Here is a 26,961-nt window from a genome sequence, read left to right as displayed (position 1 = left end):
AGAAGCCAAGTGAGGAAAGTGTTTCTAGAAGAGAGGAACAAGGTACCCTGCCTTCATCCCTGCTCTGCTGATAAGGGACCCATGTATCTGGGTGAGTACATGATATGCTCCAGGATCTAGGGTAGACTTGGTGAGACACTGCCAAGTGTCACTAAGTCCTGAGGTTGGTTACTCAGAAAAAGGGAAGGATACAGTCTATCTACAAAGACAGGGTACAGAAAAATAGTCTGATGCAATGGCAAATAGATGGCTTGATTGCCAGGCATGGTGGCACATGTAATCCCAGTGACTCAGGAGATTGAGGCATGAGAATGGCAAGTTTGAGGCTAGCCTCAGCACTTTAGTGAGGCCCTAAGCAACTTGGCAAGACCCTGTCTCAAAATAAGAAATAAAAAGAGTTGGGGATGTGGCTCAGTGGTTAAGTGACCCTGATTATAAACCCCAAAATTAAAAAAAAAAAGAACTTGATTAATAACACCCAAGAGCAAACTTAAGTGAATGAGTGTCACCTCTGGAGAAAATCCCAGTGACAAGTTGTCAGCTATGTCCTAGGCCTGCTCAAAATATCAGTGGTTTTTACCAGTGACGACTAGAGGCTTATCCCAGGGTCCCTCCCAGACTTACTGAACTGGAATTTCCAGGTGGCATGGGGGCCAGGAACAGGCTACAGGAAGGCCTCAGGCAGAAGGAGGAATTAAGGGAGGATGTTGACCACCTTGTGCAGCTGAAGCCAAGCAGAGCGGAAAGGTGACCTGCTGGAGGATGTTCAGGCTTCAGAGCCATCTCAGCAGGTGCAGAGAGATGGGCTGACATATCAGTGTGTAAACGAGCAATCTTGCATTTGACTTTGAAAACCAGCCAGACATAAGATGGTAAGGCAGCCAGATCTGTGACCAGCCTGGGACTGTCAGTAAGCTGTGGATTCTGTGATCAACAACAGTGGGTGTCAAGCTTCAAAGACATCTCATGATGTGAGAGGGGGTGTGATGCAGCCTTATTCTCTATGTCCCAAAAGCATCCTGTCCAGAGTACAGACACACTCAGGGAGGCCAGAGGAGCATGACCAAGACAGAAAAGGGACTCCAGCCCAGGCCTGTGAGGATCACCCAGAGAAGCTGTTTAGTCTGGAAATTCCAAAGGAACCAGACCTCCACCCTGAATTGCCTCAAGGGCTAACATGTGGAAGGACTTTTGCTGTAGGATCCAACCGGTAGATCCAGAACCAATGAGTGATATGAGACTAATTTGATGGAAGGAAGCTCTTTCCAATAGTAGGAGCAACCCAAAGAGTCAGAAATGGTAGGTAGTTTGCTGTGAGAATTATTAAATGTATGTACACTCCTAACTAGCATTTATGGTAATGTCTTGTTTTATGCACATTTTATGCATATGTGTGTGTGTGTGTCTGTGTGTCTGTGTGTGTATGTGTGTGTGCGCGCATGCGCATACCCTTCCTACAATTGGGTAAATTCTCTGCTGACTGAAAACATCTTATCTTCATATTCCTAGATCCAGAATAGCCCTGTCACATCTATGTGCTAAATAATCTTATTTGAATGAATGAGTTCATTATGGCTGGATGTTGCCAGAGTGTTGTTATAGAGGTGATTCATGCTGTGCAACTATAATGTTCTTCCAAACAGCAGGTCCTATGATCACTGAAAAATTCCACATAAACCTGCTTTCCCTGGAGACAGGCATCCTTTGCATATTCACAGACAATTTGGAATTTAGATAAAATGAATTATCTAATAATTATGGCTAATATTCACTTTGACGATCTTAAAAATTAAGTATGATTGGTAATAATTTTTGTCAAAGTTTCCGTACTCCATGTTAATATATTTAGAGCCCCATCTAAGCTGAGTGTGGTGGTACACACCTGAAATCCCAGCTACTAAGGAGACTGAGGCAGGAGGATCAAAATTTGAGGCCAGCCTGGACAATTTAGCAGACCCTGTATCAAAATAAAAACTAAAAGGACTGGGGATATAGCTCAGTGGTAGAGCGTCCCTGGGTTCCACCCCTACTACTGCTAAATAAATAAATTAAATTAAATATAAAGCTCCATCTGTTTAGGAAATCTGATCCTTACAGTGGAAATCGGATCCTTCCATCTGTGACCCAGTTTAAGGGCTTTCGCTCTAGGCTACCTTTAAATATCACCACATCTTGGTCTGGGGCATTTACTGTTTCACCCACTGATATTATCAGCTTAGCAGGGGCACACTTGCCTGCTGGCTGAGATTCTCCTCAAAACATCCCAGTGTGTAGGTTAACCCAAAGGAGTTCAAGTTCAATGGTGTGGCCTTTGTAGTTACTAAGGTCATCTATGCACATCACATCCTCCTTAAGGGAACCCCAAATAAATCCAGTCCTCTCTGTTGCATGGGTCTGAGCTTGGAACACCTCTAAAATTTGAGGTAGCTTTTGAAACCATCCTCTGCTGTTGCCTCCATGCAGGAGCCAACGTGCTGTAGTCAAGCTTCCAAAGGAAAGGGCCACGTCTCCAGGGAGCCAGAACCTGTGCTCACAATGAGCTTATCAGGTGAGATAAGTGGTCCCATTGCACAAACAAGAAAGGGGCATCTCAGAGAAGTAAACCTAGCTGCCCAAAAGTCACCTGGAGGAGATGGTGAATGGAGGAGCCAGAATTTAAACTCACGTCTATTCAGGCTGCTACAATCAACATCACAGACAGGTGGCTTAAATAACACTATTATTTCTCTCAGTTCTGGGGACTAGGAAATCCAAGATGAAGATGCTAACAGCCTTGGTGCCTAGTGATGGTTGATTCCTGGTTATGTACTCTCCTGGCAGTTGTGGGTGGGGATGGAGAGACCCTTCTACCATCTCCTCTGATAAGGAAATAATCCTATTCATGAGAGCTCCACCATCAGGATCTATTTCATGCCCACAGCCTCATCACATTGACATTTAGATTATGTAGGGGCACAAACATTCAGTCTGTAGCCAACCCCAAAGCTTGGTTCTTTTCCCACACAGCAACCAAGAGTTAGATGGGGATCCTCCCTTACCAAAATGCCCTGGTGCTCCTCTCATTCCTAGAATACATCCAAACTGGTCTCTGCCTACCTCTCCAGTCATAGCCCATATTTCCTGTCCTTGCTCCTTCCTGTCACTCAGTGGAATCACCCAGGCCCTGCCTCAGGACCACTGCACTTGCTATCCCTCTTCTGGAATGCTCTTATCCCATTACTCTGCACAGTTCTCTTACTTTCTCTGATCTCTGCTCCAATGCCACTTTCTCAGGGAGGCTGTTGCCAAGGACTCCATCTAGAAGAGACTCCAAAAGTAGCCCTCACCCTACACTTAATGTTTCTGAGCCCACAGTCCAATTCCAAGCACTCACCGGTACCTAGGTGCATATTCTTGGCCAATTACCTGCTTCCGGTCAATGTCCCACTAGAATGAAAGCTCATTCCCTGTTGTATCCCCCACGCCCAGGTCACAGACATGCAGCCAGTGCTCACAAAACTGGGTTTTTGTGTGGCTGAACACCTTCTTTATTCTCTGCTACTCTGATCTGGTCCTTGCTCATGAAGTTCTGCTACACAGTAGCTAGGTGACTTGGCAGGTAACTCCAGGCTTCAAGAGAAACACTGTGTCACCCCTTGCTCTGGATTTGTGAGACTAGAAGTTTGTGATTTTATCAGAAAAGAGACATTTAAAAGGCAACGAATGAAATAAAAGATAATTATATTTCATCAAAAAACCCTATAAAATGATCAACTGTTTATTGCTAGAATAGGCAATTAGTTCGTTTAATACCTCCCAGCAGTTTTTCAAAGCAGACAGAAATGGACACTTATTAAAGGAGTTATAAAAAGCTGTGTTATCTGGCATTTAACAAACCAAAGGGTTTTTAAAAGGGAAATTTCTGTGATTCCACCAATACAAATCCCTAAGCTTAACTGGGATGAGGTGGAAGCTAATCATAATCCAAGAGAAGATTAGTATTCAATGGAAAAGTTTCTGGAGATAAAATTATCTGTTTGGGGAACTTAATTTGTCTTACTTCATGTAAAATCACAGTCCTGCCTCAGAAGCATGCAGGGCAGGTTCATTTTCCAGAAAACATTTTATATACTACAATGGCATTTTGAAATATATCTACCTCTTTTTTTTTGGGGGGGGGGGTGCCAGGGATAGAACCCAGGGCCTCGCACACGCTGTTTAAGTGCTCTGTACCTCTGAGCTGCACCTCTGCCAAGAGCACATTTTCAAAATTCAGTATTTGAGTTTTGTTTTAGGAGGTCTATTTGAAGGTGTATCTGCATGTTGTTTTAGTTGTGGAGATTCCCACTGGCATCTGAAGGCCTTTTGTTTGCTGAAACTTCTGAGTGTCTCTCTCATTTTTATCTACTGATAATGGTCCTTAATATATCTATCACTTCAAAAGAACTTTTGGCTTCAGGCCTGATCAGGCTCCAGGGTGAATACCCAAGAGATGAAGCAATGGTCTTCTGGGAAAAGTTCAGCTCACTCCTTAGTTTACAAGAACTTTTAACTAACCAAACACCCTTGCTCTCTCACCAGGTGGATGACAGCGAGGCTTGACTGTAGCAAATACCAGGACAGATCAAGGCTGCCGGCGCTTTCACTTCCAAACAAGGAAGATTAAAAGGGTTCGCATTCATTTTTGAATTCTAGTGGTGGCCTTAGTAAGGGAAGTTGTAGAGAAAAATTAAAAGATGCAATGGAAAGTCTAGTGGAGGTGTTAACTTGGGGCATCATCCTCACAAGTATGCTACTTGGAACAGGAACAGGCTCCAGCACTGTACCAGCCCTCTGTAACGCAGAACACGGTACTCTGAATTTCCAGATTTCTCCCTTTACTATACTGTACTTGGCAATTGACTTTAAACATTTCTTAATACTTAGAATTAGCATCCACCTATTTGCATTTTTTAGCATCATTGATGAGTTTATCTGATCTTCAAACATGAATTTTTATCTGGCTTATTTCATAACCCATGCTAATAATTTATCATACAACACACTAAAAAAAACATGTTTTATGTCTTGAGTCATCTTCTAACGGGTTTTTAAAAAGTAAAGACAGAGGGGGGAGGATACAGGTTGTTTAGTGATATTTTCAAGCATTACTAAAATTTTTGTGCCTGAGTAAAAAATACGGGAACATGGATCTCTGGCCAACTGATTAAATTCCAACCACATTCTCTGTTGCACATGAATATTGTTACTTTGTAATTATTTTAATGCAGTAATCATTTTAGGGTCCATCCCTATAGAGTCTTGGCAAATGTAACATTTATCTTTCAAGAATTCATTCTTTCATCAAAGAGCCATAATTCTTCACACTCTGCGGCCGTCGAAGACAAAAAAAAAAAAAAAAGACATGTCACGTACAGACTCTAACCAAAATGTGAGCATTTTCATGATATTCAACTTACTTTTTCATTCCACGCCCACAGTCCAATTCCAAGAAATGCTATTCCCAAAAACTGAAAGAAAGAAAGAAAGAAAGCAATGTCAGTATGAGGGTGAACACTGTATGTTTGCTAATACAAATAAGACTTCAATCAATTCTTCTGTCACTTCACCTGATTGGAAAATGGCTTCCTCTAAATCACCTTTACCAGGAAAAGAAATTCCTTAATCTCTCTGCCTTCAATTATTACAACATTAAGAAGGATGCTTAGAAGTCATTCAATGTAAAGAATAATACTTAGGTAGAAAGGTAGACCCCTACCCTATACTGGGGATTAAACCCAGCAGCACTTAACCACTGAGCCACATCCCCAGCCCTGTTTATTTTTTTATTTTGAGACAGAGTCTCACTAAATTGCTTAGGGCCTCACTAAGTTGCAAAGTTTGGCCTCTAACTTGCGATCCTTCTGTCTCAGCCTCTTGAGTCACCAGAATTCCAGGTGTACACCCTCACAACAGGCATTAGGTAGAATCTTGAGTGAAATCAGTTATCAACAATGCAGAATGCTACTTCTGGGGGTAGGAGAGAAAACTGTGGTATTCCCATGAATCTAAGCCTGACATTCACCGGAAAATGGACAAGCAGCGCCTGAAGTCAGAGGAGCCACAATCCTCTCCTCTCCATCATAAACGGCAAGGGCACCCAGTTCCCCTGACAAGTTCTTTATCACTCCTTCAAAGGCAACAAGAATCTGATCAAGTTCAATTCCTAGACTCTTTTATTTTTCAGAAACTTAAATTACTTAAATTGTAGGTCAGACAGCTTCCCTGCCTCTTCCTGGTCTAAACTCAGTCCTCCAACTCCACGCATCACTTGACGCACCAGCCCAGCAGAGGCGCAGCTCGTACACACCACACATCTCACAGTGCTGCCAATTAGCTGCACTGAGGATGGGAAAGCGGGTGACAGGAGGGGAGCAGCTGATAACTGGGAAGACTTTCCACTTTCATTAATTCTCACTGTATCCCATCGGCTCTAAGATGCACATTTTCCTCCCTATATCTTAACAACTCTGAAACTGGAATATGTCTTAAAGTTGATGGTATCTTATAGCTTGGTCCCTCCCCAGGATAGTACTTAAAATAATGGGGTGTCTTATCACCGGGATGCCACGGATTGGGTGGCGCACTACTCAGGGCTGCCCACCCACTGGGGCCCTGCTTGGAGCTGGTGTAAGTGGCTATGAGGGAAGATTCACCTCCCTCCTCACCTTCGCTGTCAATGGTGACTCTGGATTTCCTTTCCAAACACTTAAGTGAACAGAGAGTGAGAAGGTGACAAGCAGGGGAAGTCTGATGGAGGCAGCACACACTGTTTGTTTTATTAACATCTTGATTAAGTTAAATGTCAGGCCAGCTGTCCAAGGAGAGGATTTGCAGAGAGCATGAGAGTGAGAGTGGTTATTCTTTAGGGTTTCAGGGAAATCCGAGAACTGTCCACCTGGAGGGGGCTTTGCTGCTCACAGCAGGGAGTTACTGACATTTTGGAGGCAATGGCTAATAAATCCAAACCGGGGTATGAAAATAGTAGGAGTAGAGGGAAAGAGGGGACTGAAAGAAGACAATTAACTACTCTGAAATGTGGCCGTGTTTTTAAAAGTAGAACTTCCCAAAGCTCCCAACAATTATCTGACAATAAATAAGAGAGTAGGCAATACATACATAAACCCCTATCACAGAAAACCTTCAGCATGTCCTTGATCTATAAAAACCGAAGACCCTGTTCTTCCAACCCTTGCTCCTATAGAATGTTTAGAAATAATTCTTGTTTTCATCACCCTGGCAGAAAAACTGTGGTCAGAATGCTATTTCATGTGTGATTTCGGATCCCAAACAGCAAATGTACCCAAATAAAACAACTCAGTATGTTATAGTCGTACTCATAGTGTTTTATGGTCATACTTATCATGCAAATAGAGGATCAACCGACAAGTGAACACACAGCACTCCACAGAACCTAAACAGCACCAGCGTGCACAGCTGAAGCTCTGACTTCACTCACAATGACATCAAACTCATCCCAATGACATGGCGACTTTTTAATGTGAAAGCTCTTCATGGACAGTTGTTTGGTTATCTCCCCTGATGCAACACATAGTCCCTGCAAGCAATGGGTGGGATGTGGTGGCAAAAGGCATAGTGGTCAATTGTCCCTCTTGATGCTGAAGAGGGCAGAAGGTTACTGGTGAGGGCCCTTATCTAATTGCCAACATTTGTTTGTGTTTATTAGTTACCAGGAGCTGTGCTTAGTGTCTTGTCGGCAATACTTCTAAACAATTTCATTTTGAAATAGACACTATTTTTACCCTCTGTTGTAGGAGAGAGGAAAATGAGGCTTAGAGAGTTTGCGTAACTTGTTTAGAGGCACAGAGCCTCTAAGTGGAGGGACAGACGTTGATTAAGATGGTGGCACGTGTTCTCACCACTCCTGAGAAGTGCCCATCCCCCCCAACATAAAAGTTGCAGCATTTAGGCTAAAATTACATGGGATATGATTAGTACATCATAAATTCCTCCCCCAGCAAGCAGAGGAGGCATCAAAAAGGTAAAAAAGAGGCAAAAAGTCTTGCCTTCACCTAAGAACTGATTGTAGATCAGAAATTCTCTATATTGGCGCCAGCCAAGGAGGGAAGGAGAAGGACAGAGAATTCACTGGGGGATTCGACTCCCTCCCCTTTAAATAAAATTCTCTTTTCTCTTGGCGCTTTGAAAAACAACTTTTTTCTTTTATGAATCATATAAATAGCGTAGGACCCAATGGTTTTCTACAAAAAGGAGAGAGAAAAAAAATTCAGATTTAAAGAAGACCCACAATTTCCCTTACAATCTTGCTCCAATATTTCCTGCTTTGACTGTGACTTTCCAAACAAGTGTTTCAAGAATTTGGAAAAAGAGTACAATCTTGAAGTAAGGGAAAACGCTGGATACCTAAGCAAGCAAGTGGGGCCTCAACTTGATACATACCTTTGGTGCTACATCACTAGCAAACGCCCTCCCAATTACTCTCAGCCCATATGTTTTGTTTTAAAATCAAGTTGTTCCAGCTCCAAATAATTAAACAGAGAAGAGCCAAAAAACCAGAGACAGGCAGGCAGCACTCGAAGCACATGCAGTTTCCCCTTCCCCACCTCCCAAAGAAAAGGCAACCATAAACTACCAAACTGACCTCATTCTGAAACCTAGAGAGGCTGACTTACAGGGAACAGCTGGGAACTCTTCAAGGCAACTCTTTATTCCTTTCAAATGGAATCAGAAATAATTCGAAGACATCTTCTCATTTGGCAATACATGCAAGTGTGCATTATGAATGTTTGTCCACCCAATTTTTGATGTTTCAAAATGAATAACAATAATTTTGCCAACATTGGTTGAATGTTAGTATGAGCTAAAGTATGTGCGGGTAAATGTTGCATTTACGCCAGATTTGAAGCTATAATATGAATAAAAAGAATGTGAAATATCTCATTGTAGTTGTTTTATTATTGATTACATGATGAAATGATAATATTTTGGATCTCTTGGGTTAAATTAAACATATTATAATTTATCCTGTTTCATATTCGCACTGAGAAATGTAAATGACATCTGTGGCTTGTGTTATATTTCTATAGAATAGGACAGCACAACAACCCCATGCAGTAGGTACTGTCACCCCATTTTACAGATTACAAAATAAGCTTAGGAATACTAAGTATTTTACCCCAAGATCACACGAGTTGGTGCCTGAGCAGGGTGGCTCGAAAAATCTGACTCCTCCACACTAGCTCAAAACTATTAGGGTCCAGGTCGAGTATTCCTTACTCAAAATGCTTGAGACCACAACTGTTTCAGATTTCAGAGGTTTTTTTTTTTTTTTTTGATTTGGGGACATTTGCCCAGACTTCACTGGTAGAACATCCCTATTAGAAAAAAATTCTGAATCATGATATCATGTTGGTGCTGGGGATGCTCAAGCTGTACTTCCCTAATGTGCATAAAGAATAAGCTCAGGGATGGAGAAGTGTAATGACTCTCATGCCCTAAGACCCTAAGTAGCTCCTTTAATGTCCAGGGATCAAAGTTATGCTCTCCAGAAAGGAAACAGAATGGTGGAAACAGAATGGCTTGCTGATGAAAGCCCACCAGGCTTGGCAGACAAGATCCAGCAGGGTTGATCTTTGGAAAAAGCTGGAGAGGAAAACAGTGACAGGATGAGCACATCTGCTCACCTTTCTCTGAGCCCACAAATGGAAGATCTCTTCTGTATCTGTTTGTTTTTGTCCTGTCAGACCTCCAACATCTTGGATTCCATTTTTGTGCTACATTCCAAGTAGCACAAAAATGAATACTTCAAAAAGCCACTCATCCATCCATCCACAAAAAACCAAGTCCCTACTTTTTTTTTTCTTCTCCCCTCCCCCACCCCCCGTACTCCAATTGAACCCAGGGCACTATACCACTGAGTTCGGTGTCCAGTCCTTTTGGTATTTTGAGACAGGATCTTGCTAAATTGCCCCAGGTGGCCTCAAACTTGCAGTCCTCCTGCCTCAATCTCCCAAGTCACTGGGATTACAGGTGTTCCTTACCACATACGGTTTGGCTTCTTAATTTGTACTAGATGCTACTTTTCTCTTGAAATAAACAGAGAGAAGAAAACAGATACAAGCCAGGCATGGTGGCGCATGCCAGGTTCAGCAACTTACTGAGACCATGTCTCTAAATAAGACATAAAAAGGACTGGGGATGTGGCTCAGTGGTTAAACGCCCCTGGGTTCAATCCTGGGGGGGGGGGAAGGGGGAGGAGGAGGAGGAGGAGGAGGAGGAAGAAGAAGAAGAAAGAGGAGGCGGAGGGGAAGGAAAACAGATATAGTTCCCACCCACAATAACCTTACAATCCAGTGTGAGAGAGAATAATTAAATAATCAAACAGTAAAAGGTAAAATTGTCCATGATGACGCTACAAAGGAGAAGCATTCAAGGTCAAGGAAGATTCTAAGAGGGGAGTAGATCCAGGGAGTGATCTGGGAAGACTTCTTGAATGAGGGGTGCACAGACTGGATTCTGAAAGGTGAGAACAAGTAAAACAAGGAGGGGAGAGTGTGTTTCAGGCAGCAGGAAGAAAATGTGGTAGGCTGGGGAGAGGAGGGGGAGGGGGAGTGCATGCCTATAATTCCAGCAATTCTGAAGGCTGAGGCAGGAGGATTACAAGTTTAAGGCCAGCCTAGGCAACTTTGTGAGACCCTGTCTCAAAACAAAAAATTTAAAAAAAAATACGTGTAGCTCAATGATAGAGCACTCCTGGCTTCTATCTCCAATATCACCAAAATCTATGTGTTAAGAAAAGCATCACAAATCAACAGATCTGTACAAGGATTAGTGTAATTGGAGCCCAGAGAAAGAGGTGAGGGTGGGGGTGACAGGAAATTATGGCAGATTTATAATTAGAGATGTGAGCACAGGCCAGCTCGCAGGCTTTAAAAGGAATCCAGCCATCACCCCAGGAAGGATAGGAAGCTACTTAAGGGCTGTCTGCGTATGCTGGGCAGGGTAAGCTGAGAAGGTTTAGGCTTTGGAAAAACCCTGATGTGGGGTTGCAGAAAAGATTAGCACCTAGAGAAGATCCATGGGAACCAAAAGGAGCTGGTTTGGGAAATGCAGGTAAGACCTGGTCCTATCCAGGAGTGGCAGAGAAGCGGTGGAATTGGGAGCTACTGAAAAAAGTAAAACTTAAATCTTCAGTGGTGACTGGAGATGGTGGAGGTATAATACTTATGTTTCTGGCATCTTCCACACGGAGATTATGGCTGTTCAAATTCCAAACTCTATGTCCTCTTGAACAAAAGAACTCTCAGACAATTAAGCTTGATATAGTGGTACTTCTGAAGGGCAATTTTCTTTGATGGGAATTTTGGCTGCTATTGGGATTCTCTTTGAAGCGAATTTTAGCCTATGTACTTTGAAAACCTAAATTATTTAAAAATTTCTATACATTTCCACCCCCACTACTTGTATCCATAAAAAGAAGCAACTATATGTATGGTGCTCATCAAAGTTCATAGGAAGCTCCTGAATGGACACTTTCAATCCTCTTTGCTTAAAAAAATAGCAGTTACGTCAATGGCATCTGTCCAGCATCCTGTGAACAGACTCAAAATAACAATGTACAAGGTAAACACTGTCGAGGGAAATCAAAATCAGGTCAATCTTCTCACCTAAACGGGAGCCTCAAAAACATTATCTCAAATAACAAAGGAAGGAAAAAACTAGTTTTCTGTCGAATTTCTAAAGAAAATTTTCATCTGTGCCTGAATAAACAGAAGAGATACATTTAAAACCTATGACTGAAGAAGGAAAGAAAGAGAAAATACACCTCTGCTAGAGCTGTAGCACATGTATGTTTTATTAGATATTTTCAGACACTTTAGTCTGAATGACACCCCATTTCTGGCAGGTGGATAGCGAAGTCCACACAAGTGTGCTGAATACTTAGGCTAACAAAATATATGTCTTTATAGAGCAGGGACTTATTTCAGGAATAAAAAGCCTCTGGGCATATCCTTGCCATGTCAAAGAAGTCCACGTGGGCTCGTGGAAAATTCAATACACAAAAAGTCAATCCTAGTTTTGCCACTGGGTCCTGATGCCCCAATTCATATGTTCAAACTGTCTGGAATCCTCATGAGAAGATGGCATGACACATAAGTTCAAATCTGTAAACAGGACATTCCTCATTGGGCTGGAGTCAGTGCCCTAACAACGGCCTTCTCAGCAGGGCCTAAGCCTACCCTGCTTAACTCTGACTCGAATGCTTCGTACTTCTCTGACCTCTAGAATGGCTCTTCATCCATGGGGTAAATATTTATTGAGAATCTACTATGAGCACAGCAGTCATGCATGGACCTTGGATAAATCAGGAAATTCAGCAGTGCCTGCTCTTATGGGGTTGACATGCTAGTTGGGGTGTAAAGGCAGAGAAAGGCAATAAAAAAGAAATATAGAAGAGTGGACTGCCTAGGATCTGGGAAGATGAGAAGCACTACAGACAGCAGCATAAGGATCTGGGGGTGTGGCAGAAGGCAGAGGGAGCTGCTACCATATGAAAATAGCACACATAAGGTGGGTCTCTATGAAGAAAGTAGTTACATGTAAGAAAAAAACCTGAAGGAGTCAAGGAGCTGTCTGGTGGATAGAATGCAGCAGCACCCCAGGCGGTGGGTAGTCTGGGCCAAGAGGCTGGAACACACAGGACGGTGGGCAACAGAAGCCAGGCTGTGCTGGGCCCCCCAGGCCATGGTGAGGACTGTGGTGTCTCTTGAGACAAAAAGAATTCTTGAAGGTTTCTTGACGTCCAAAGCCCTGATGTCCTTATCTATCAAGTGGAGATAACTAATGGCACCTGAAGAACTGCACAAGGCAACTATGGGATCAGTGTGATCACAGGAGCACTGATGACATTCAAGAGCCCATCACAGTGCCTGGCATAGTTAGCATTCTGTAAATATTAGTCCCCTGTTCTTTCCCTTTCCTCATATTTCTGACCTCTCTACCCCTACCATCCACAAGTGGTCACTGGGAAATCCAGCTGCCTCTGCCAACATGAGAAAACAGCTGGTGTATGTGATCAGACACTCCCTCTCTTCTGAACTTCTGGCCAGGTGTGCCCTTATTTGACAGATCACACGTATGTGCACATGTATGCATACACACAGGTCTATAAAGGAGCGACATTACCTGGTGCCAGATAGCAGCAATGACAGGGACTGTGCTAACCAGAGAGCATGTTCCCAAATAAAGTGGCAGCAGCAACACCTGACCTTCACTTAGTTCTCTTACTCCCACCAGAGTAAAAATTGCTTCAGAATGGAAATTGCTTTTCTCTTTTTTTTTTTTTTTGAACTGGGGATTGAACCCAAGTATACTTTACCACGGAGTTACATCCCCAGTCCTTTATATATTTTATAATTTGAGACAGGGGTCTGGTGAGATGTATGAGAGTCTCACTAAGCCGCTGAGGCTGGCCTTGAACTTGTGATCCTTCTTCTCAACCTTCCAAGTCACTGGGATTACAGGTGTGCAGCCATAGCTGCAAGGTCCTTCCAAGAACACAGTATATCGGTGCATTTAAAAGAAATGAACAAATCTAGTTTGAAATTGTCTCTATTTCCTTTCATAGCAACCTGGTTCATGAATTCTGGGTGAATGGCTACAAAGTCTTAGAAAATCCACTAATTTCAAAATCCCACATTAAAAAAAAGATTCTCCCCACCAGAGTTTCTTGGTGACTCTTCCCTCTTTCTAAATTTATCACTCCTTGTTTGTGTATGATAGCCTATGTGAATGGGTTGAGTTTCATTATTACCCCCCCCCTTTTGTGTGTGTGTTGCTGGGGATTGAACCCAGGGCCTTGTGCATGTGAGGCAAGCACTCCACCAACTGAGCTATATCCTCAGCCCACACCCCTTCTTTAGTAGAATCTTTTTGGAAGAATGTGGGATATCAATTATAATCAATACAGTTTGAGATCGTTTCTCAATCTCCATCCTCCTAGATGGCCCCTGATACCACGTCTGCCCAGGAGGCCAGCAGCTCCCCACTACCCCATCTCCAGACAATGACTCAAAATAGGTCCAACACATGACTGGAAAAGAGCCATTGAGTTCTAGGTTGAGGCACAGTCTCCCTTTCCCACAAGTCTGGTATTGAATGTAGAGATTTCTGGTGGCCTCAGACTCCTTATGCTAGAAGAGACTGCAGGGAGTTTGCTGTGTGCTATCAAGAAAGCATGCCGATGTAGAAAATAAGGAGGGAAAAAAAGTGTCTTGTGTTCCTGACTGCCTCTGGCTCCTTATCCCTGGGACTATTGCTGCACGTCCTCACGCTGGGTTCCATTCAGAACCCCTGGACTCTGAAAGCTTTCCGTTACTTTCAACCAATGACATAAATAAGAAACCAGATTAATTTCCTCCATGCTTTGCTCCGATGAAAGCTTGCTGTGAAGGACAAAACATGCAAAGCAGGCCTGAGGTTGTTCTGGGACTCATAATGCTCTGGCAGAGGGTGTTGTTTCTTGCCAAATAACTGGGTGGAAACATGAGTTGTTCTGAACTGCTGGACTGTTCTTGCTCCTTGGTATGTGAGGGAATACATAATTCAGACACACGTCCACCTGAAGGAAAGAGCTGCCCTGCGCTTGTTGTTAAATTATGGAAGGAGAAAGCTACAGCTCAAATTCAAGGTATGGATCCCAAAGCAATACTTGCAGCAGATCCTGGGGATAGGATGAGGAAGAAGAAGGGAGGGGGCCTCTTTGGGGGTCTCCAAGCAGTGTGGACCTGGGTTCTCTCTTCCATTTTCCCGGACAGGATAAAGGGTTCTTTGCTTTTGAACTTGAGCTCAGCCAGGAGAAGGCGAGGATGCCCCTTGAAGAAAGGTCTTGTAGGGAAACTCCTTTGTTAGAGCTTGGAACTTGACATTTTGGCAAGAACAAGTAATCTGAGATGTGAAGGGTGAATAAAGGAAGGGCTATGCAAGCAATAAAACTAGAATTCTTGGGAATTACCCAGGCAAAGCAGGCACATGTAAAAAGAAACATGAGGGATTAGCTATCCACTTTTGGATGGAAACGTAGAGAATGCAAGTTTACAGCCCACTAATCTTTGCTTGTTCCCGTAAAAGAAGGCGTACCCTGCCTGGACTCTTCCATCTGAACACCCTGATTAGATAAAGCCAAGGCAGAAAACAAAGCAGAGCCATGTTCTAAAGGCTCAGAAGGACTGAGGGATAACTCGAGGATTTCAAGCTACAGACATGAGAAGTAAGTTACCTGTAGACAAACATCAGCCTTTATAGGAATAAGCTCCTGCTGTTTGCCTTAAACAGCCGAGAGGTGTGGTGCTTACTAATGGCAGCTTTGAAAGTTTAGCATTCTCAGACGCACAGCTTTTGTGTTGCAATAATTTGATGTTAAAACAAAACCATCTTAGGCATGATTTAAGAGTTAATACACATCAAAAATAAGTATGGAATGACTTTTTTTTGAAGGCGCAAGAAGGATTACATCATTCAATTTATTGAGTATCTTTAATACATATCAGGTATCATGGTAGGTGCCAGAAATAGAAAGATGAATAACGTGATCTTTTAAAGAGCTAATTTTTTTGTGGGGGGATGCATAAATAAAACTGTAACTCAAGGGCTGGGGATGTGGCTCAAGCGGTAGCGCGCTCGCCTGGCAAGCGTGCGGCCCGGGTTCGATCCTCAGCACCACATACAAACAAAGATGTTGTGTCCGCCGATAACTAAAAAATAAATATTAAAAAATTCTACAAAAAAAAAAAAAAGAAATAAAACTGTAACTCAAGTGCAGGAAATGCAGCCTTCCTGAGACACAGATGGGTTGCCATAGAAACATACAGGCCAAAGGATCACTGCAGAGGTCAGAGGAAGCTTCCTAGGAAGAGACACTTCAACTGTATTTTAAAGGGAAGGAGAGGAAGGCCCTCTCCTGCAGAGGCAACAGCTTACGCAAAAGGATCAAAGCCCCCAACAGCAGTCCCTTCAAGAAACTGCAAGTGGTCTACAAGGCACCTCACAATGCAGCTCCTGCACCAGCAGCAGAGACACCAGGGAACTTGTTAGAAATGCAAATTTTCAGGCAGCCCCAGGCCTCCTGCTTCAGAAACTCTCTGCAGGGCCCAGCAAGTTCTGTTTTATTCACATGCCCTTCAGGTAACTGTGATCTGTGGTAAAGCTTGAGAGCTTCTGGGCCAGGGGGCTAAGCAGGGGCCCTGATCAGCATACTGTGTATGTTATGGATATCAAGGGATCACCAAGCCACAGAAAGCCAAGTGAGGATTTTATGCAAAACAGTGACCGGGATCAGCTCTGCATTTTAGCAAATTTATTCCAGTATAGTACAGAGAATGAACAGAGGTGGGGGTGAGGGAGGGTCAGGCTGCAGCAGTGGGACAAGTTGGGAGGCCTCTGCAGCAATCCTGGTGTCAGTAATGCCAGCTGAAGAAGAGGCAGAGGAAGCAGGATGAAGACAGATTAGAGGAGGAGAGACTCTATGGGCCTTGGTGACTGGAAACCGAAGAGTGTAAGGTTAAAGTTCAAGACTATACTTGAATCAGCATGTCTGGTTTGGAATCCCAAATACAAGAGCTTTGGCAAGTCACCTGACCTCCCTATTTTTCAGTTTCCAAATCTATGAAATGGGGATATAAATTTCTACAAAAACATGGAACCAGGGATTTTTGCCTCTAATTCCTTCTGTATCTCCCAAACAGCATGTGGCTCATAATAACTCCTAAATACACATTTGTCGAGGAAATGAATATCTCGTGGGCAATGAGGAAAAGGGGAATCTCCCAGGTTTTCAGCTTCAGCAACATGGTAGGTTACTGGTGTTATATAGAAAGACAGGAACACTGGAAGTGGACATTGTTTTAGGATAAAGATTTGTTTTAGATATCAGTTTTAGACACATTACCACCAAAATGGATGTCAGACACTGATGTGGCAATGTCCTGGGACATATGTGTGGGGACTGGGAGCTGAACACAAAGGTGGCTCCCCTGTCAAACTTACCTCAGAATTCAGGTTTTACCACTTATCAGTTGTGTGATCTTGGACAAGTAATTTAACCTGTTAGTTCTCCATTTCTTATAAAGTGTGGAGAACAGTAGTATCTATTTTATAGGTTCTGCTACAGTTGTTTGAATATGGGAGGAATCACCCAAAACTCTCTGTGTTAAAAGCTTAGTCCCCAAGGTGGTACTCTTGGGTGGTGCGGTGGGTAGGTGGACCTTTAGGAGGGCTTAATGGCAAGTTTTTAGGTCACTGGGGGCATGCCCTTGAAAGGGATTATGGGACACTGCCAATTCTTTGCTCTCTTCTTTCTGGTAGATGTGATGGGCAGTTTTGTCCTGTCCTGAAGTGCTGCCCTCATCAGAGGCCCAAAACAATAGAATCATTTGATCTTAGACTGGAACCTCCAAAACCATGAGCCAAAATAACCTTTTTCTCTTTAAAAGTTAATTGTCTCAGGTTTTCCATTGTAGTAATAGAAAGCTGACTAATACAGGGTCATTCAAAAGACTAGATGAGATAACACATACAGTATGCTTCGGAAAGGGCCCGGCATATGGAATATACTCAATAAATAATTGCTTTGTGGTGACTGTAAAACCCACATATGGAGTCTGCATTGAAGAAGACCAGAGCATCATTCCGGAGAACACTAGAATTAATGGGAAAGTACACAGAGGGAACTGAAAGGGAGACTGGGAAAAAGGAGAAAAGGGGACAGCAGGAACCCAGAAAGGAAAGTGCCCAGAGAACCACACCTTAAGTTCAGGAGACAGAGGGCTAGCTCTGATATAAAAGAGGTTGAAACAGTGGAGAATGCTTGTATCTGATTAAATTGAAATTAAAACACAGAGTGATAAGAATGCACTAAAGAAAGTAACTTCCCTTAGTTAGAATTAGTTCCTGATTCCAGCAGTTCCTCCACTCCCTCTGTGTGGCTGGGCAAGACCTGAGATTGGTTGAGAGATGACAACTTCAAAAAGGAACACAGCACTGGACTGGGTCACCTCTATAATGGCTGAGACCAAAAGGAGACAGGATTATACAATGTGTTTCTAAGACCAACAGACGGTCTATCAGGAAACCCCAGGTGCTGTGCCAATCTGTACATTCACTGGCCGTGTGACTTTAAGTCATTGAGTGAGTGTCCTCATGTGTAAATGGTTAATCACAGCACCTACCCCAACTACAAAGCACTGTGATTATAAAATACAAGGGAAATATTTTGAAAAGGATGTGCTCGTGGGTGTGGTGGCACATACTTGTCATGCCTGCTGCTGAGAGGCTGAGACAGCAGGATTGGAAAGTTTGATGCCAGCTTCAGCAACTTAGCAAAACCCAATCTCAAAATAAAATTTAAAAAGGGCTGGAGATGCAGCTTAGTGGCACAGTGCCCCTGGACTCAAACCCCAGTACCTCCCCCCAATAAAATAAAAAGGAAAACAGAAAAGAAAATGCAATATAGATACATGACAGTTAAAATATCACATTTTATCTATCTGTTCAAGTAATAAGAGATATATAGCTACTGGCTATGTCATCTGATATATGTTGCCCTTTTCTTTTTTTTTTTTTTTTTTTTGGTACCATGGATTGAACTCAGGGGCACTCGACCGACCACTAAGCCACATCCCCAGCCCTATTTTGTATTTTTTTATTTAGAGACAGATCTCACCGAGCTGCTTATCACCTCACTTTTGCTGAGCTGGCTTTGAACTTGTGATCCTCCAGCCTCAGCTTCTGGAGTCACTGGGATTATACGTGTGTGCCTCTGCGCCTGACAACATGTTGCCCTTTAAAAAATCAGTGCAGATCAGTAGTTCACAGAACTGTGCTCATTTGGGATCTGTTTCCAGAGTACACAAAGTGGGAGACAATTCTCTCACATTTCTATAGTTCTTTTGAGCATGGCGCTGGTCTGAACTATGAGTAAGTCTTTTGTTGTGGATGCCTTTCAAGGATATTTGTACAGCGGACAGCCTTGGAAGACACAGTGTTTTCTTGTGGGGCAAAGGATCAGGCAGGCTTGCTTCCCATTATAAAAGAATTGAGCTCTCGAAGCTCCGGGTTGCTTTGCCATAACACAAACCGCTATGCATAAAGGAGTCACCTGGTCCTCTCTGCATCACCCTGTAAGAATTAGGACCCAGGGAAAATGCACCAAAACACTGATGTTCTGTTTGCTGGTGTTGCTGGGAATAATAAAGTCTATGTATCTGACCTAGGGGTTTGTTGTTTCCTGCACTGTCCATGTATCAGGGTAACCTGTTAGTTGGCATGTAGGGTAAAATCTCAGACCCTTCCAGTTTTTGACACTTACCATTATTGTTTTACAGGAAGGGGTTGGTGTTTTCCTCCCACCCAATAGGAACAAGGGATTGTTCTCCAGTAGACATGGCTTGCTCTTGTTTGTTCTAGTGGAAGCCAGCTAGCTAGCTCAGTCAGAGCTGAGAGAGCTAAAGAGATACTAATGTCTGGTACTTTCTAAAAAGAAACCTAATGCAAATGCTCTCTGCACTTATACATCTGTTTTTAATTTTTGTTTTGTGTTTTCTTTTGGTTTGTTTTGCCAATGAAATTTTCTTCTCTCTCTCTCTCTCTCAGTGCAGGGCATCAATTCCAAGGCTCTGTGCATGCTAGGTCAGCTCTCTATCACTGAACTGCACATGTAGCACCTTTCTTTTCTAAAAAACATAAAACATTTGCATACTTACCGGGGGGGGGGGAATGACTCTGTTACTAAACAGATTGTAAAATTGATGATTCTTTCATTCAAAAATGTTCTCACTTTATTAATTGGGCATGGTGGCACATACCTATAATCCTAGCAACCCATAAGGCTGAGGCAGGAAGATTGCAAGTTTGAAGCCAGTCTCAGTGACTTAGCAAGATTCTACCTCAAAATAAACAATAAAAAGGGTTGAAGATATACAGTTCAGTGGTAGTGTACCCCTGGGCTCAATCACTGTACCCAGAAAAAAAGTTCTCATTTTAAATATTAATAACTCCTAAGAAATAACCGCATGTTTCTGGTAAATTCAAAGAGAACATAATTTCAATTCTTCAGACTATATAGAATAATAAGCTAAATGGTGTTTGCCTAACCTATGGGCCCCACTGGCCCCTTTTCTGTTAGACACACTCCAACACATACATGCACACATGTGTACCCCACAAAGCTATTACAGAAAAATATATTCAGAATACTTGGATTTTTAGTTAGAATTCAGAATACTCTTTAAAATGAACTCTGATAACATTAGTAATAAGGCACAAAGAACTCATCTTTAAGAACCTCAAGTTCCTATTAAAATGGGAAGTGAATTTTCTCCCAGTGGGCCTTTTGAAATGTTAAATCTTAGAAAAACATGCTGCTTCCTAGAAATGCCACTAACCTTTTTAATAGTTATCACAACTTATCATTCTGATCAAATTGAACAATCACAAAAAAAAAAAAAGAATCATGGCAGGTGCTTTCATTCCAAGCTCTTTTATACGTTTCTTTACTCACATTTAAAAATCCCCTTAATATTCTATCAGGTTGACGTCATCTTTCTGATCCTTTATATATTCAATCAAAACCTAAAACATCTTGAGAGATGAATGAAGCATACATGGAGCACACCCAGGAGATCAAATTCATTGATTATCATGTGAAAGAAGGCCCAGAAGCAATTAGTTCTTTGTTGTGGATGACAAACAACCTCCACAAAAAAATGCTCCATCCACTGAGGCATCTTTGATCCATATAACTGGCTCAGTGACTCACAAAGGAGGGGGGAGGAGGAAATGTCTGCACAAAAAAGGGCAGCCTGATGGCACCGTTTAGTTATTTATTCTGTATGTTCAGCTCAGTTTTTCCTCTTTCCAAGTTTTTGTGGCACTATAAAAAGAAATGGAATGGATTCCTTCCAGCCAAGAACATCAGCACTGCATACTAAGAAGAAAAGTATGGCTTCACCCAGAACCCACAGAAGCCACCAAATACCAACCTGCTCTCTACTTAGGTATGGGGAGATGAGTTTTGACAAATCAGTCTTCCATGTTCTTTTTTTTTTTTTTTTTTTTTTTTGCAGGGTAGGGGTACTGGGGATTGATTTTCAGGGGCACTCTACCACTGAGCCACACCCCCAGCCCTATTTTGTGTTTTGTTTAGAGACAGGGTCTCACTGAGTTGCTTAGTACCTTCCCATTGCGGAGGCTGTCTTTGAACTTGTGATCTTCCTGTGTCAGCCTCCCAAGCCGCTGGGATTATAGGCGAGTGCCATGGTGCTGGGCATTCTACATGTTCTTTTACATAAAAATTTATTACAGGCACTTGGAAATTGATTTGCATAAAGGACAAACTGTAGTCATACCATTTGCAGCTTTAAGATGGAAGCCTGAGTTCTCCACAGGCACCCCCTTGGAAACCGTCCATGTGTTCACATTCTAGAATTTCTTCCCTATTGGAATTGTTTGGAAGACCAGCATGAGGGAGATGAACAAGCTGCATTTATTTCCTCTGGTTCAAAGATGTCTATAACTTTTTGTTCTCTGCATAAAAGCAGCATGATATTAAAGTGATCTGAAGATATACGACAATGTGCTAGGGATCAACATGCTTCTAAAAATGACTTTTAATTCAGATCAATGTTTAAAAAAAGTGGAAACAGGATAATATCATTAAAAAATAAGACCACTGGACATTTCCTCAAGATAAAAGGGAAAGTAAAAAGAAGCTGTATGAATTATAAACAGCAACAACAGCCAAATAAGCATGACCTTGAGTGACAAACCTTGGTTCAAATATAGACCCAGCATTTACTAGCTGTGTGACCCTGAGCAAATTGACAGACTCTTCATTTTCTCACCTGTAAATGTAGGCAGTAATAGCATTCACATAAGGCTGATATGAGAACGGCTGGGTTAAGGTATATGTTTTATGTATAGCAGGCACTTAATAAACACACTATTATTGCAATTAAAATGTGATAGAAAAAGTCTCTAAAGCATAACATAAGGTCACTTTTCAGATAACAGAAAGAAACTATCTTGTCATCTATGTCTTATTCAATTAATCTAGAAGAGTTTTATTAGAACCCAAGGAGTATGCACTGTGGGGAAAAAAGATTACAAAGAGGATTTTAAATCTTTCTTTTCTCCTTTTGCAAAAAAACTTCTTTTCATTCTCAATATAAGATTTCATTTAAAGCTGTTTAACCAGAGTGGGTCGCCATGGGAAAGTAAACCGCTGACAGAATATATTAGGTTCACATTAATTTATAGCGGTAGCATAATGCTTATGAAAAATAAGCTGGCTGGAAGCCCACGGTTTGCCCTTGAGCCTCAGCCAGCAGGGAAGGTTCCTGCAATGTGATTAGTGAATGGGGAGACCCTGGGTGATTAATTAGTGCTCTGTGTCAATCCTATCAGATGGGCTTTCTGCCAGTAACGTAAATAAGCCACCTGATTTTAACTTCCTCATCTCAAAACTGGCTTCCCTGTGAACATGACTTTGTCAAGCACTTTAAATATTGAAGGAAGATTTTCTCCAAATCTCCTTTAAGACAAATCCTGCTCTCTTTGACACATATTTTAGCTCTGGTAAATGGCAGGCCGGATGGGAAAGAATCTAAATAAGGAAGCTTGTCTGCAAATTCTCCAAATACTGAATTAAACTAAACTCATTTCAAAGTCCCTATCAGTGTTTGATGCTCAGAAGAGAAAAATTTGCCTACGGATGAACAGCTTTACTGTATAAACCTAGAGGTCCATCAGTCTTTAAAATCATCTAAAAAAACTGCACCAGTATCTTCTCCCAGATTTTACTATCCAGTTTTCAGTGTGTGTTTTTAATCCTTTAACTGTTTGCTCCAGTAAATGTTTAGTAATCTATAATTTCTAGCATGTATTTTATCCAGGTATTGTCCCAAGATAGATGTTGCTATGGTTAGATTTGTCAGTTTATACAGCTTAAACGGGCAGTTTTCTGGTATCTATTACAATTTCAGTCAAGCTTCTTAAATTTGATTAAAAAGGGAAAGAAAAACCTTTCCTAAATTAAATCAGTTCCTTTAAATGAGGTCGACCTTTGGGTAGATAATTTGTGTAAGCATAAAATGGGTCCTGCTCTTCTCTAAATCACCTCATTAGTCAGGATCTCAAAACTAGGCTCCAAGTGTGAGAAACAGTGTGTAATTAAGATATATTTTATTCCCATCCACATATTATTTTCATTGTAGATGAAAGCCTCCATATGAATTAGTAAAACACTGTATACACATATGCTTTCCCACAGAGGACCTCTGGATCGCGGTGTCCACCACAGAAATAGATCTAAAAGACCTATAAAATGCAGGCTTCATAGCCTAAAGCCATTATCTGTTACAGGCTGCAAAGGTCCAGGGTTTAAAGAGATGGGGCTGGGCTGAATCAGAGAGGAGGCTGGTTTATACTCAGACACTGCCAAAGTAGAAAGGAGCCTCTGAGACCTAGCAAAGCCATGTCAGGGAACAGGAAATTGAGAATCTCCATTTAGAAGCTAGAATCCCAGTCCCAACCTAATATCGGTCTTTTTCAGATACATAAGGAATCCAAGGCAGCCCAATAGATGAAAATGTGTAATCTAGGAAGCAGTTATGGCAAGAAGCAACCTGCTCCCAGAGGTATAGACACATACTCTAATTTTCTGGCTTTCAAATGTCAGCACAAAGGTAGGGAAGCATCCAGGACACGGTGCAATTTCTTAACAAATATCTCTGAGGGAAGGTGGGCAGGATGCCCTGCTGTGCACACAGGCTGATAAAGGAGGGCACCTCAGAGTTCATGCCCTCATGGTACTTACCAACTTGCTAAAGAGATGTTATAAATCAATAATTAACATAAGTGCCAATTTGCAGTAAACACCATAAATGAGAATGAGAAAAAGTGGTAAGTTCAGAGAAAACCATGAGAAGACCAGGATGAAGGAAGATTTTATGGAGGAGTATGGGTCTCAAGGGAGGGGTAGAATATCAAGAAATAGGGAAGGAGGGTCTTCTAGACCACTGTTTTTCAAATAGCACACCACAACCTGCTTGACACCAGTTTAATGGGTCAGGAACAGCATTTTCTCCCTCAATGAAATGGAACAGCATTGCACATGGCAAGATGAAGTACTTTCAAGAAGCTTTTGTTTTAGCTGTAAAATGATTTTCATTCTGAAAGTCTTGGCCAAAAAGTTTCATCTTTTTTTAAGGAAAATGAAGAATGAAATTGCCAATTCGACTAGAAAACAAGAACTCAGTTAGGAGGTCACTCTAGGCCATGATCTAGAAAATAGCATCAATTCATATTTGACACTGTAGCAACAAAGAGGTCATTTTAAGTTTTTAATCGTTTACCTTTTTAAGTTTTATTGACCCCTGCTGTGCTTAGCCTCTCATACACGATTAATTGCAGCAACAACCCTTTGTGGTGGGCACTACACTCTCCATTATAAAGAAGCAAAGTGAACAGTCAGACTGTACTACCAGCCCAGGAAATGAATCCAAAGCTCATAACATCTAAAAAGATGCAAAAAAAATTATGAAATGATCAGAGCTGGCCTTTCAAAATATTAATCTTGTACCTTCAAAGTGCTAAAATGAATAGACATTAGACAACTATATCATTAGAGGGGTTTCTTTTGATCACTACAGTTTCAGAATGTATGGCCAATTTTAATACACTTCCAGATCCCAGGCAAAAATTACATCAAAAAGTAAGAATTAAAACTGTTTTTTCTAAACGACCCAAAAAAGATTTGAACCAAGGTTCTTATTTCTTATTAGCTACATTAGTATATCCCCTTACTTCATTTGACAGCAATGAAGTTAATGACTGTTATCACTTGAAAATGCTTTGAAGAAAATAGGAAAATAGGTCCGAATGCAGAAGCCTGCCTAAAGCAGCAATGCTAACATGAAAGAGTAGCCCACTGCTTTTCCCAGACTCACTAAAGCCTTCCATTCTCACCCCCAGATGCCCTGTCCCATCCTACCTACCTGGGGAATGTCTGTGAGAACTAATACTATAAAGTGTACACAGACAGAGCTCCATGGAAAAGAAAGTCTGTAGAAAACTCAGATATTGCTGCTAGAGATGGCTGAGAATATACCAACAGTCTACTTCCTGATATTAAAACATAAAAGAAAATTACAGTAAATAGAATAATGGTGTATCTAATTTAAAGAGGAAAATAAGAACTGGGAAGTAGCTATGTCTAATGAATAGAACATGTCAGGTTGGGATATTGAGCAATGAAAGAGAATAATCTTCCCTTTTTGGCTAAAAACACCCCGGTAAGAATGAATCAAAGCAACTCTTTCATGTACATAACAATGGTTTCCAGAACAACCTGATTGCCCAATGGGTAGAGAAACCAGGAGGGTAAAGTGTTCCTCTGTACAATGTATAAGCAGCAAGAGAATGTGCACTGGGCCCCCAGCAAATCAAAAAAACCAGAGTGCACAGGTTCTGCTCTTCTCTACAGACACTCTGAGTGATCCATTCAGGGGTTCTTGCCTAACATATGGCCCTTCATTAAACAAAGAGTTACTGACCCTCAATGTTGATTTTAAATTATTTTATTAAATACGCAAAACAGAAACTGGCAAAAAATCCCATGTGAATTCAGAAATCAACTACAAAAAACACAATCAAATCGATAGGACTCCCACCAATACCAAGAATTAAAAGCAACAGATGATATTTTTTTCTTTTCTGTCACTAAAACATTGATGTGGCATCCAGCCTGGTTCTCTGTTTAATCTGTTTTGGTATTTTGACTTTCCCAAATGTTTACATAGAGAACACCTGTTTACGTAAGTATGTTGAACAAAACAGCAGAAAACCCCAGAGGCCAGATTGGGATAATTAGACCTTATATTGAACCCAAATCCAGTCAATTATGATGAGGTGTCATAGGATAACTCTCTTATTTGTTAGAACAGAGCACTGCAGAGTTACTGAAATCGAACCCATTGCATGGGTGTCTAATCCAATCACTGCTAAAATGAGAAACAGACTTTTTTTTTCCCATATATTTACCGGGGACGCTGACTACTAATGAACTATTCTGCAAGGTACCTGTACAAGGGAGGGACCGCCACTATTCTACTGGAAATGAAAGTATGGTAATGATTTTGTATGCGCATATTGCAAATCGCTTTCCAGTTATCTCATTCAGGCTTCAAAATTACCCGGGGAGTGGCAGGAGGTGGAGAGGTATGTTAGTATCCATATTTAATAGATGAGGAAACAGCTGGGCTGTTTAGCCTGCCTAAAGCAGCAATGCTAACATGAAAGAGTAACCCCCTGCTTTTCCAGAATTATTAAACCCTTCCATTCTCACCCCCAGATGCCCTGTCCCATCCTACCTACCTGGGGAATGTCTGTGAGAACTAATACTAATAATAAGGGACTCACCCAAAGTCACACAGATTGCTAGTGGCAAAGCCAGGATGCAAGACCCAGAAGCCTGCTACAAATCCCAAGCTCTAATCCACAAATGACCCTTGACTGCTCTCGCAGTATGCCGTGATGTCACGTGGTCCCTGTCCACACACCAAGGAGCAGCAGTGCCCTCCACCCACACATTTACTCAGTGTGGCTGAACACAAGAGCATTTGCACCTGTCTTCTAGAAATCTCCATTTGGTTCTTCCTCATTCCACTAACAGAGGTGCTCTCAAAGACCAAAGAAATTGGAGACTTTCTCTTCCAACTGGAAGGTCTGATTTAGGATATAAACATGAATATACTTCTTTTTCTTTTAAGAGAGAGAGAGAATTTTTTAATATTTATTTTTTAGTTTTCGGTGGACACAACATCTTTATTTTATTTTTATGTGATGCTGAGGATCGAATGCAGCATACTGCGCATGCCAGGCAAGCTCGCTACCGCTTGAGCCACATCC

General features: G+C 41.8%; 1 protein-coding gene across 1 annotated transcript in view; it reads right to left on the bottom strand.

Annotated features, from left to right (window-relative positions):
• The window catches only part of Tspan5 (tetraspanin 5), a 167,863-nt gene that overhangs the window by 28,709 nt on the left and 112,193 nt on the right, over positions 1-26,961 (bottom strand). The window contains exon 2 of the mRNA XM_046459103.2: positions 5,439-5,489. Coding sequence (XP_046315059.1) covers positions 5,439-5,489 — 51 coding nt within the window. The remainder of the gene's footprint in view (positions 1-5,438; positions 5,490-26,961) is intronic.

Source organism: Marmota monax, unplaced genomic scaffold, assembly GCF_021218885.2.
Source record: "Marmota monax isolate L192 unplaced genomic scaffold, Marmota_monax_Labrador192_F-V1.1 WCK01_AAM20220418_F8-fsc00002, whole genome shotgun sequence".
NCBI classification, from domain to species: domain Eukaryota; kingdom Metazoa; phylum Chordata; class Mammalia; order Rodentia; family Sciuridae; genus Marmota; species Marmota monax.
Note: the sequence above shows the minus strand (reverse complement) of the source record. Positions and strands in the feature narration are given on the sequence as shown.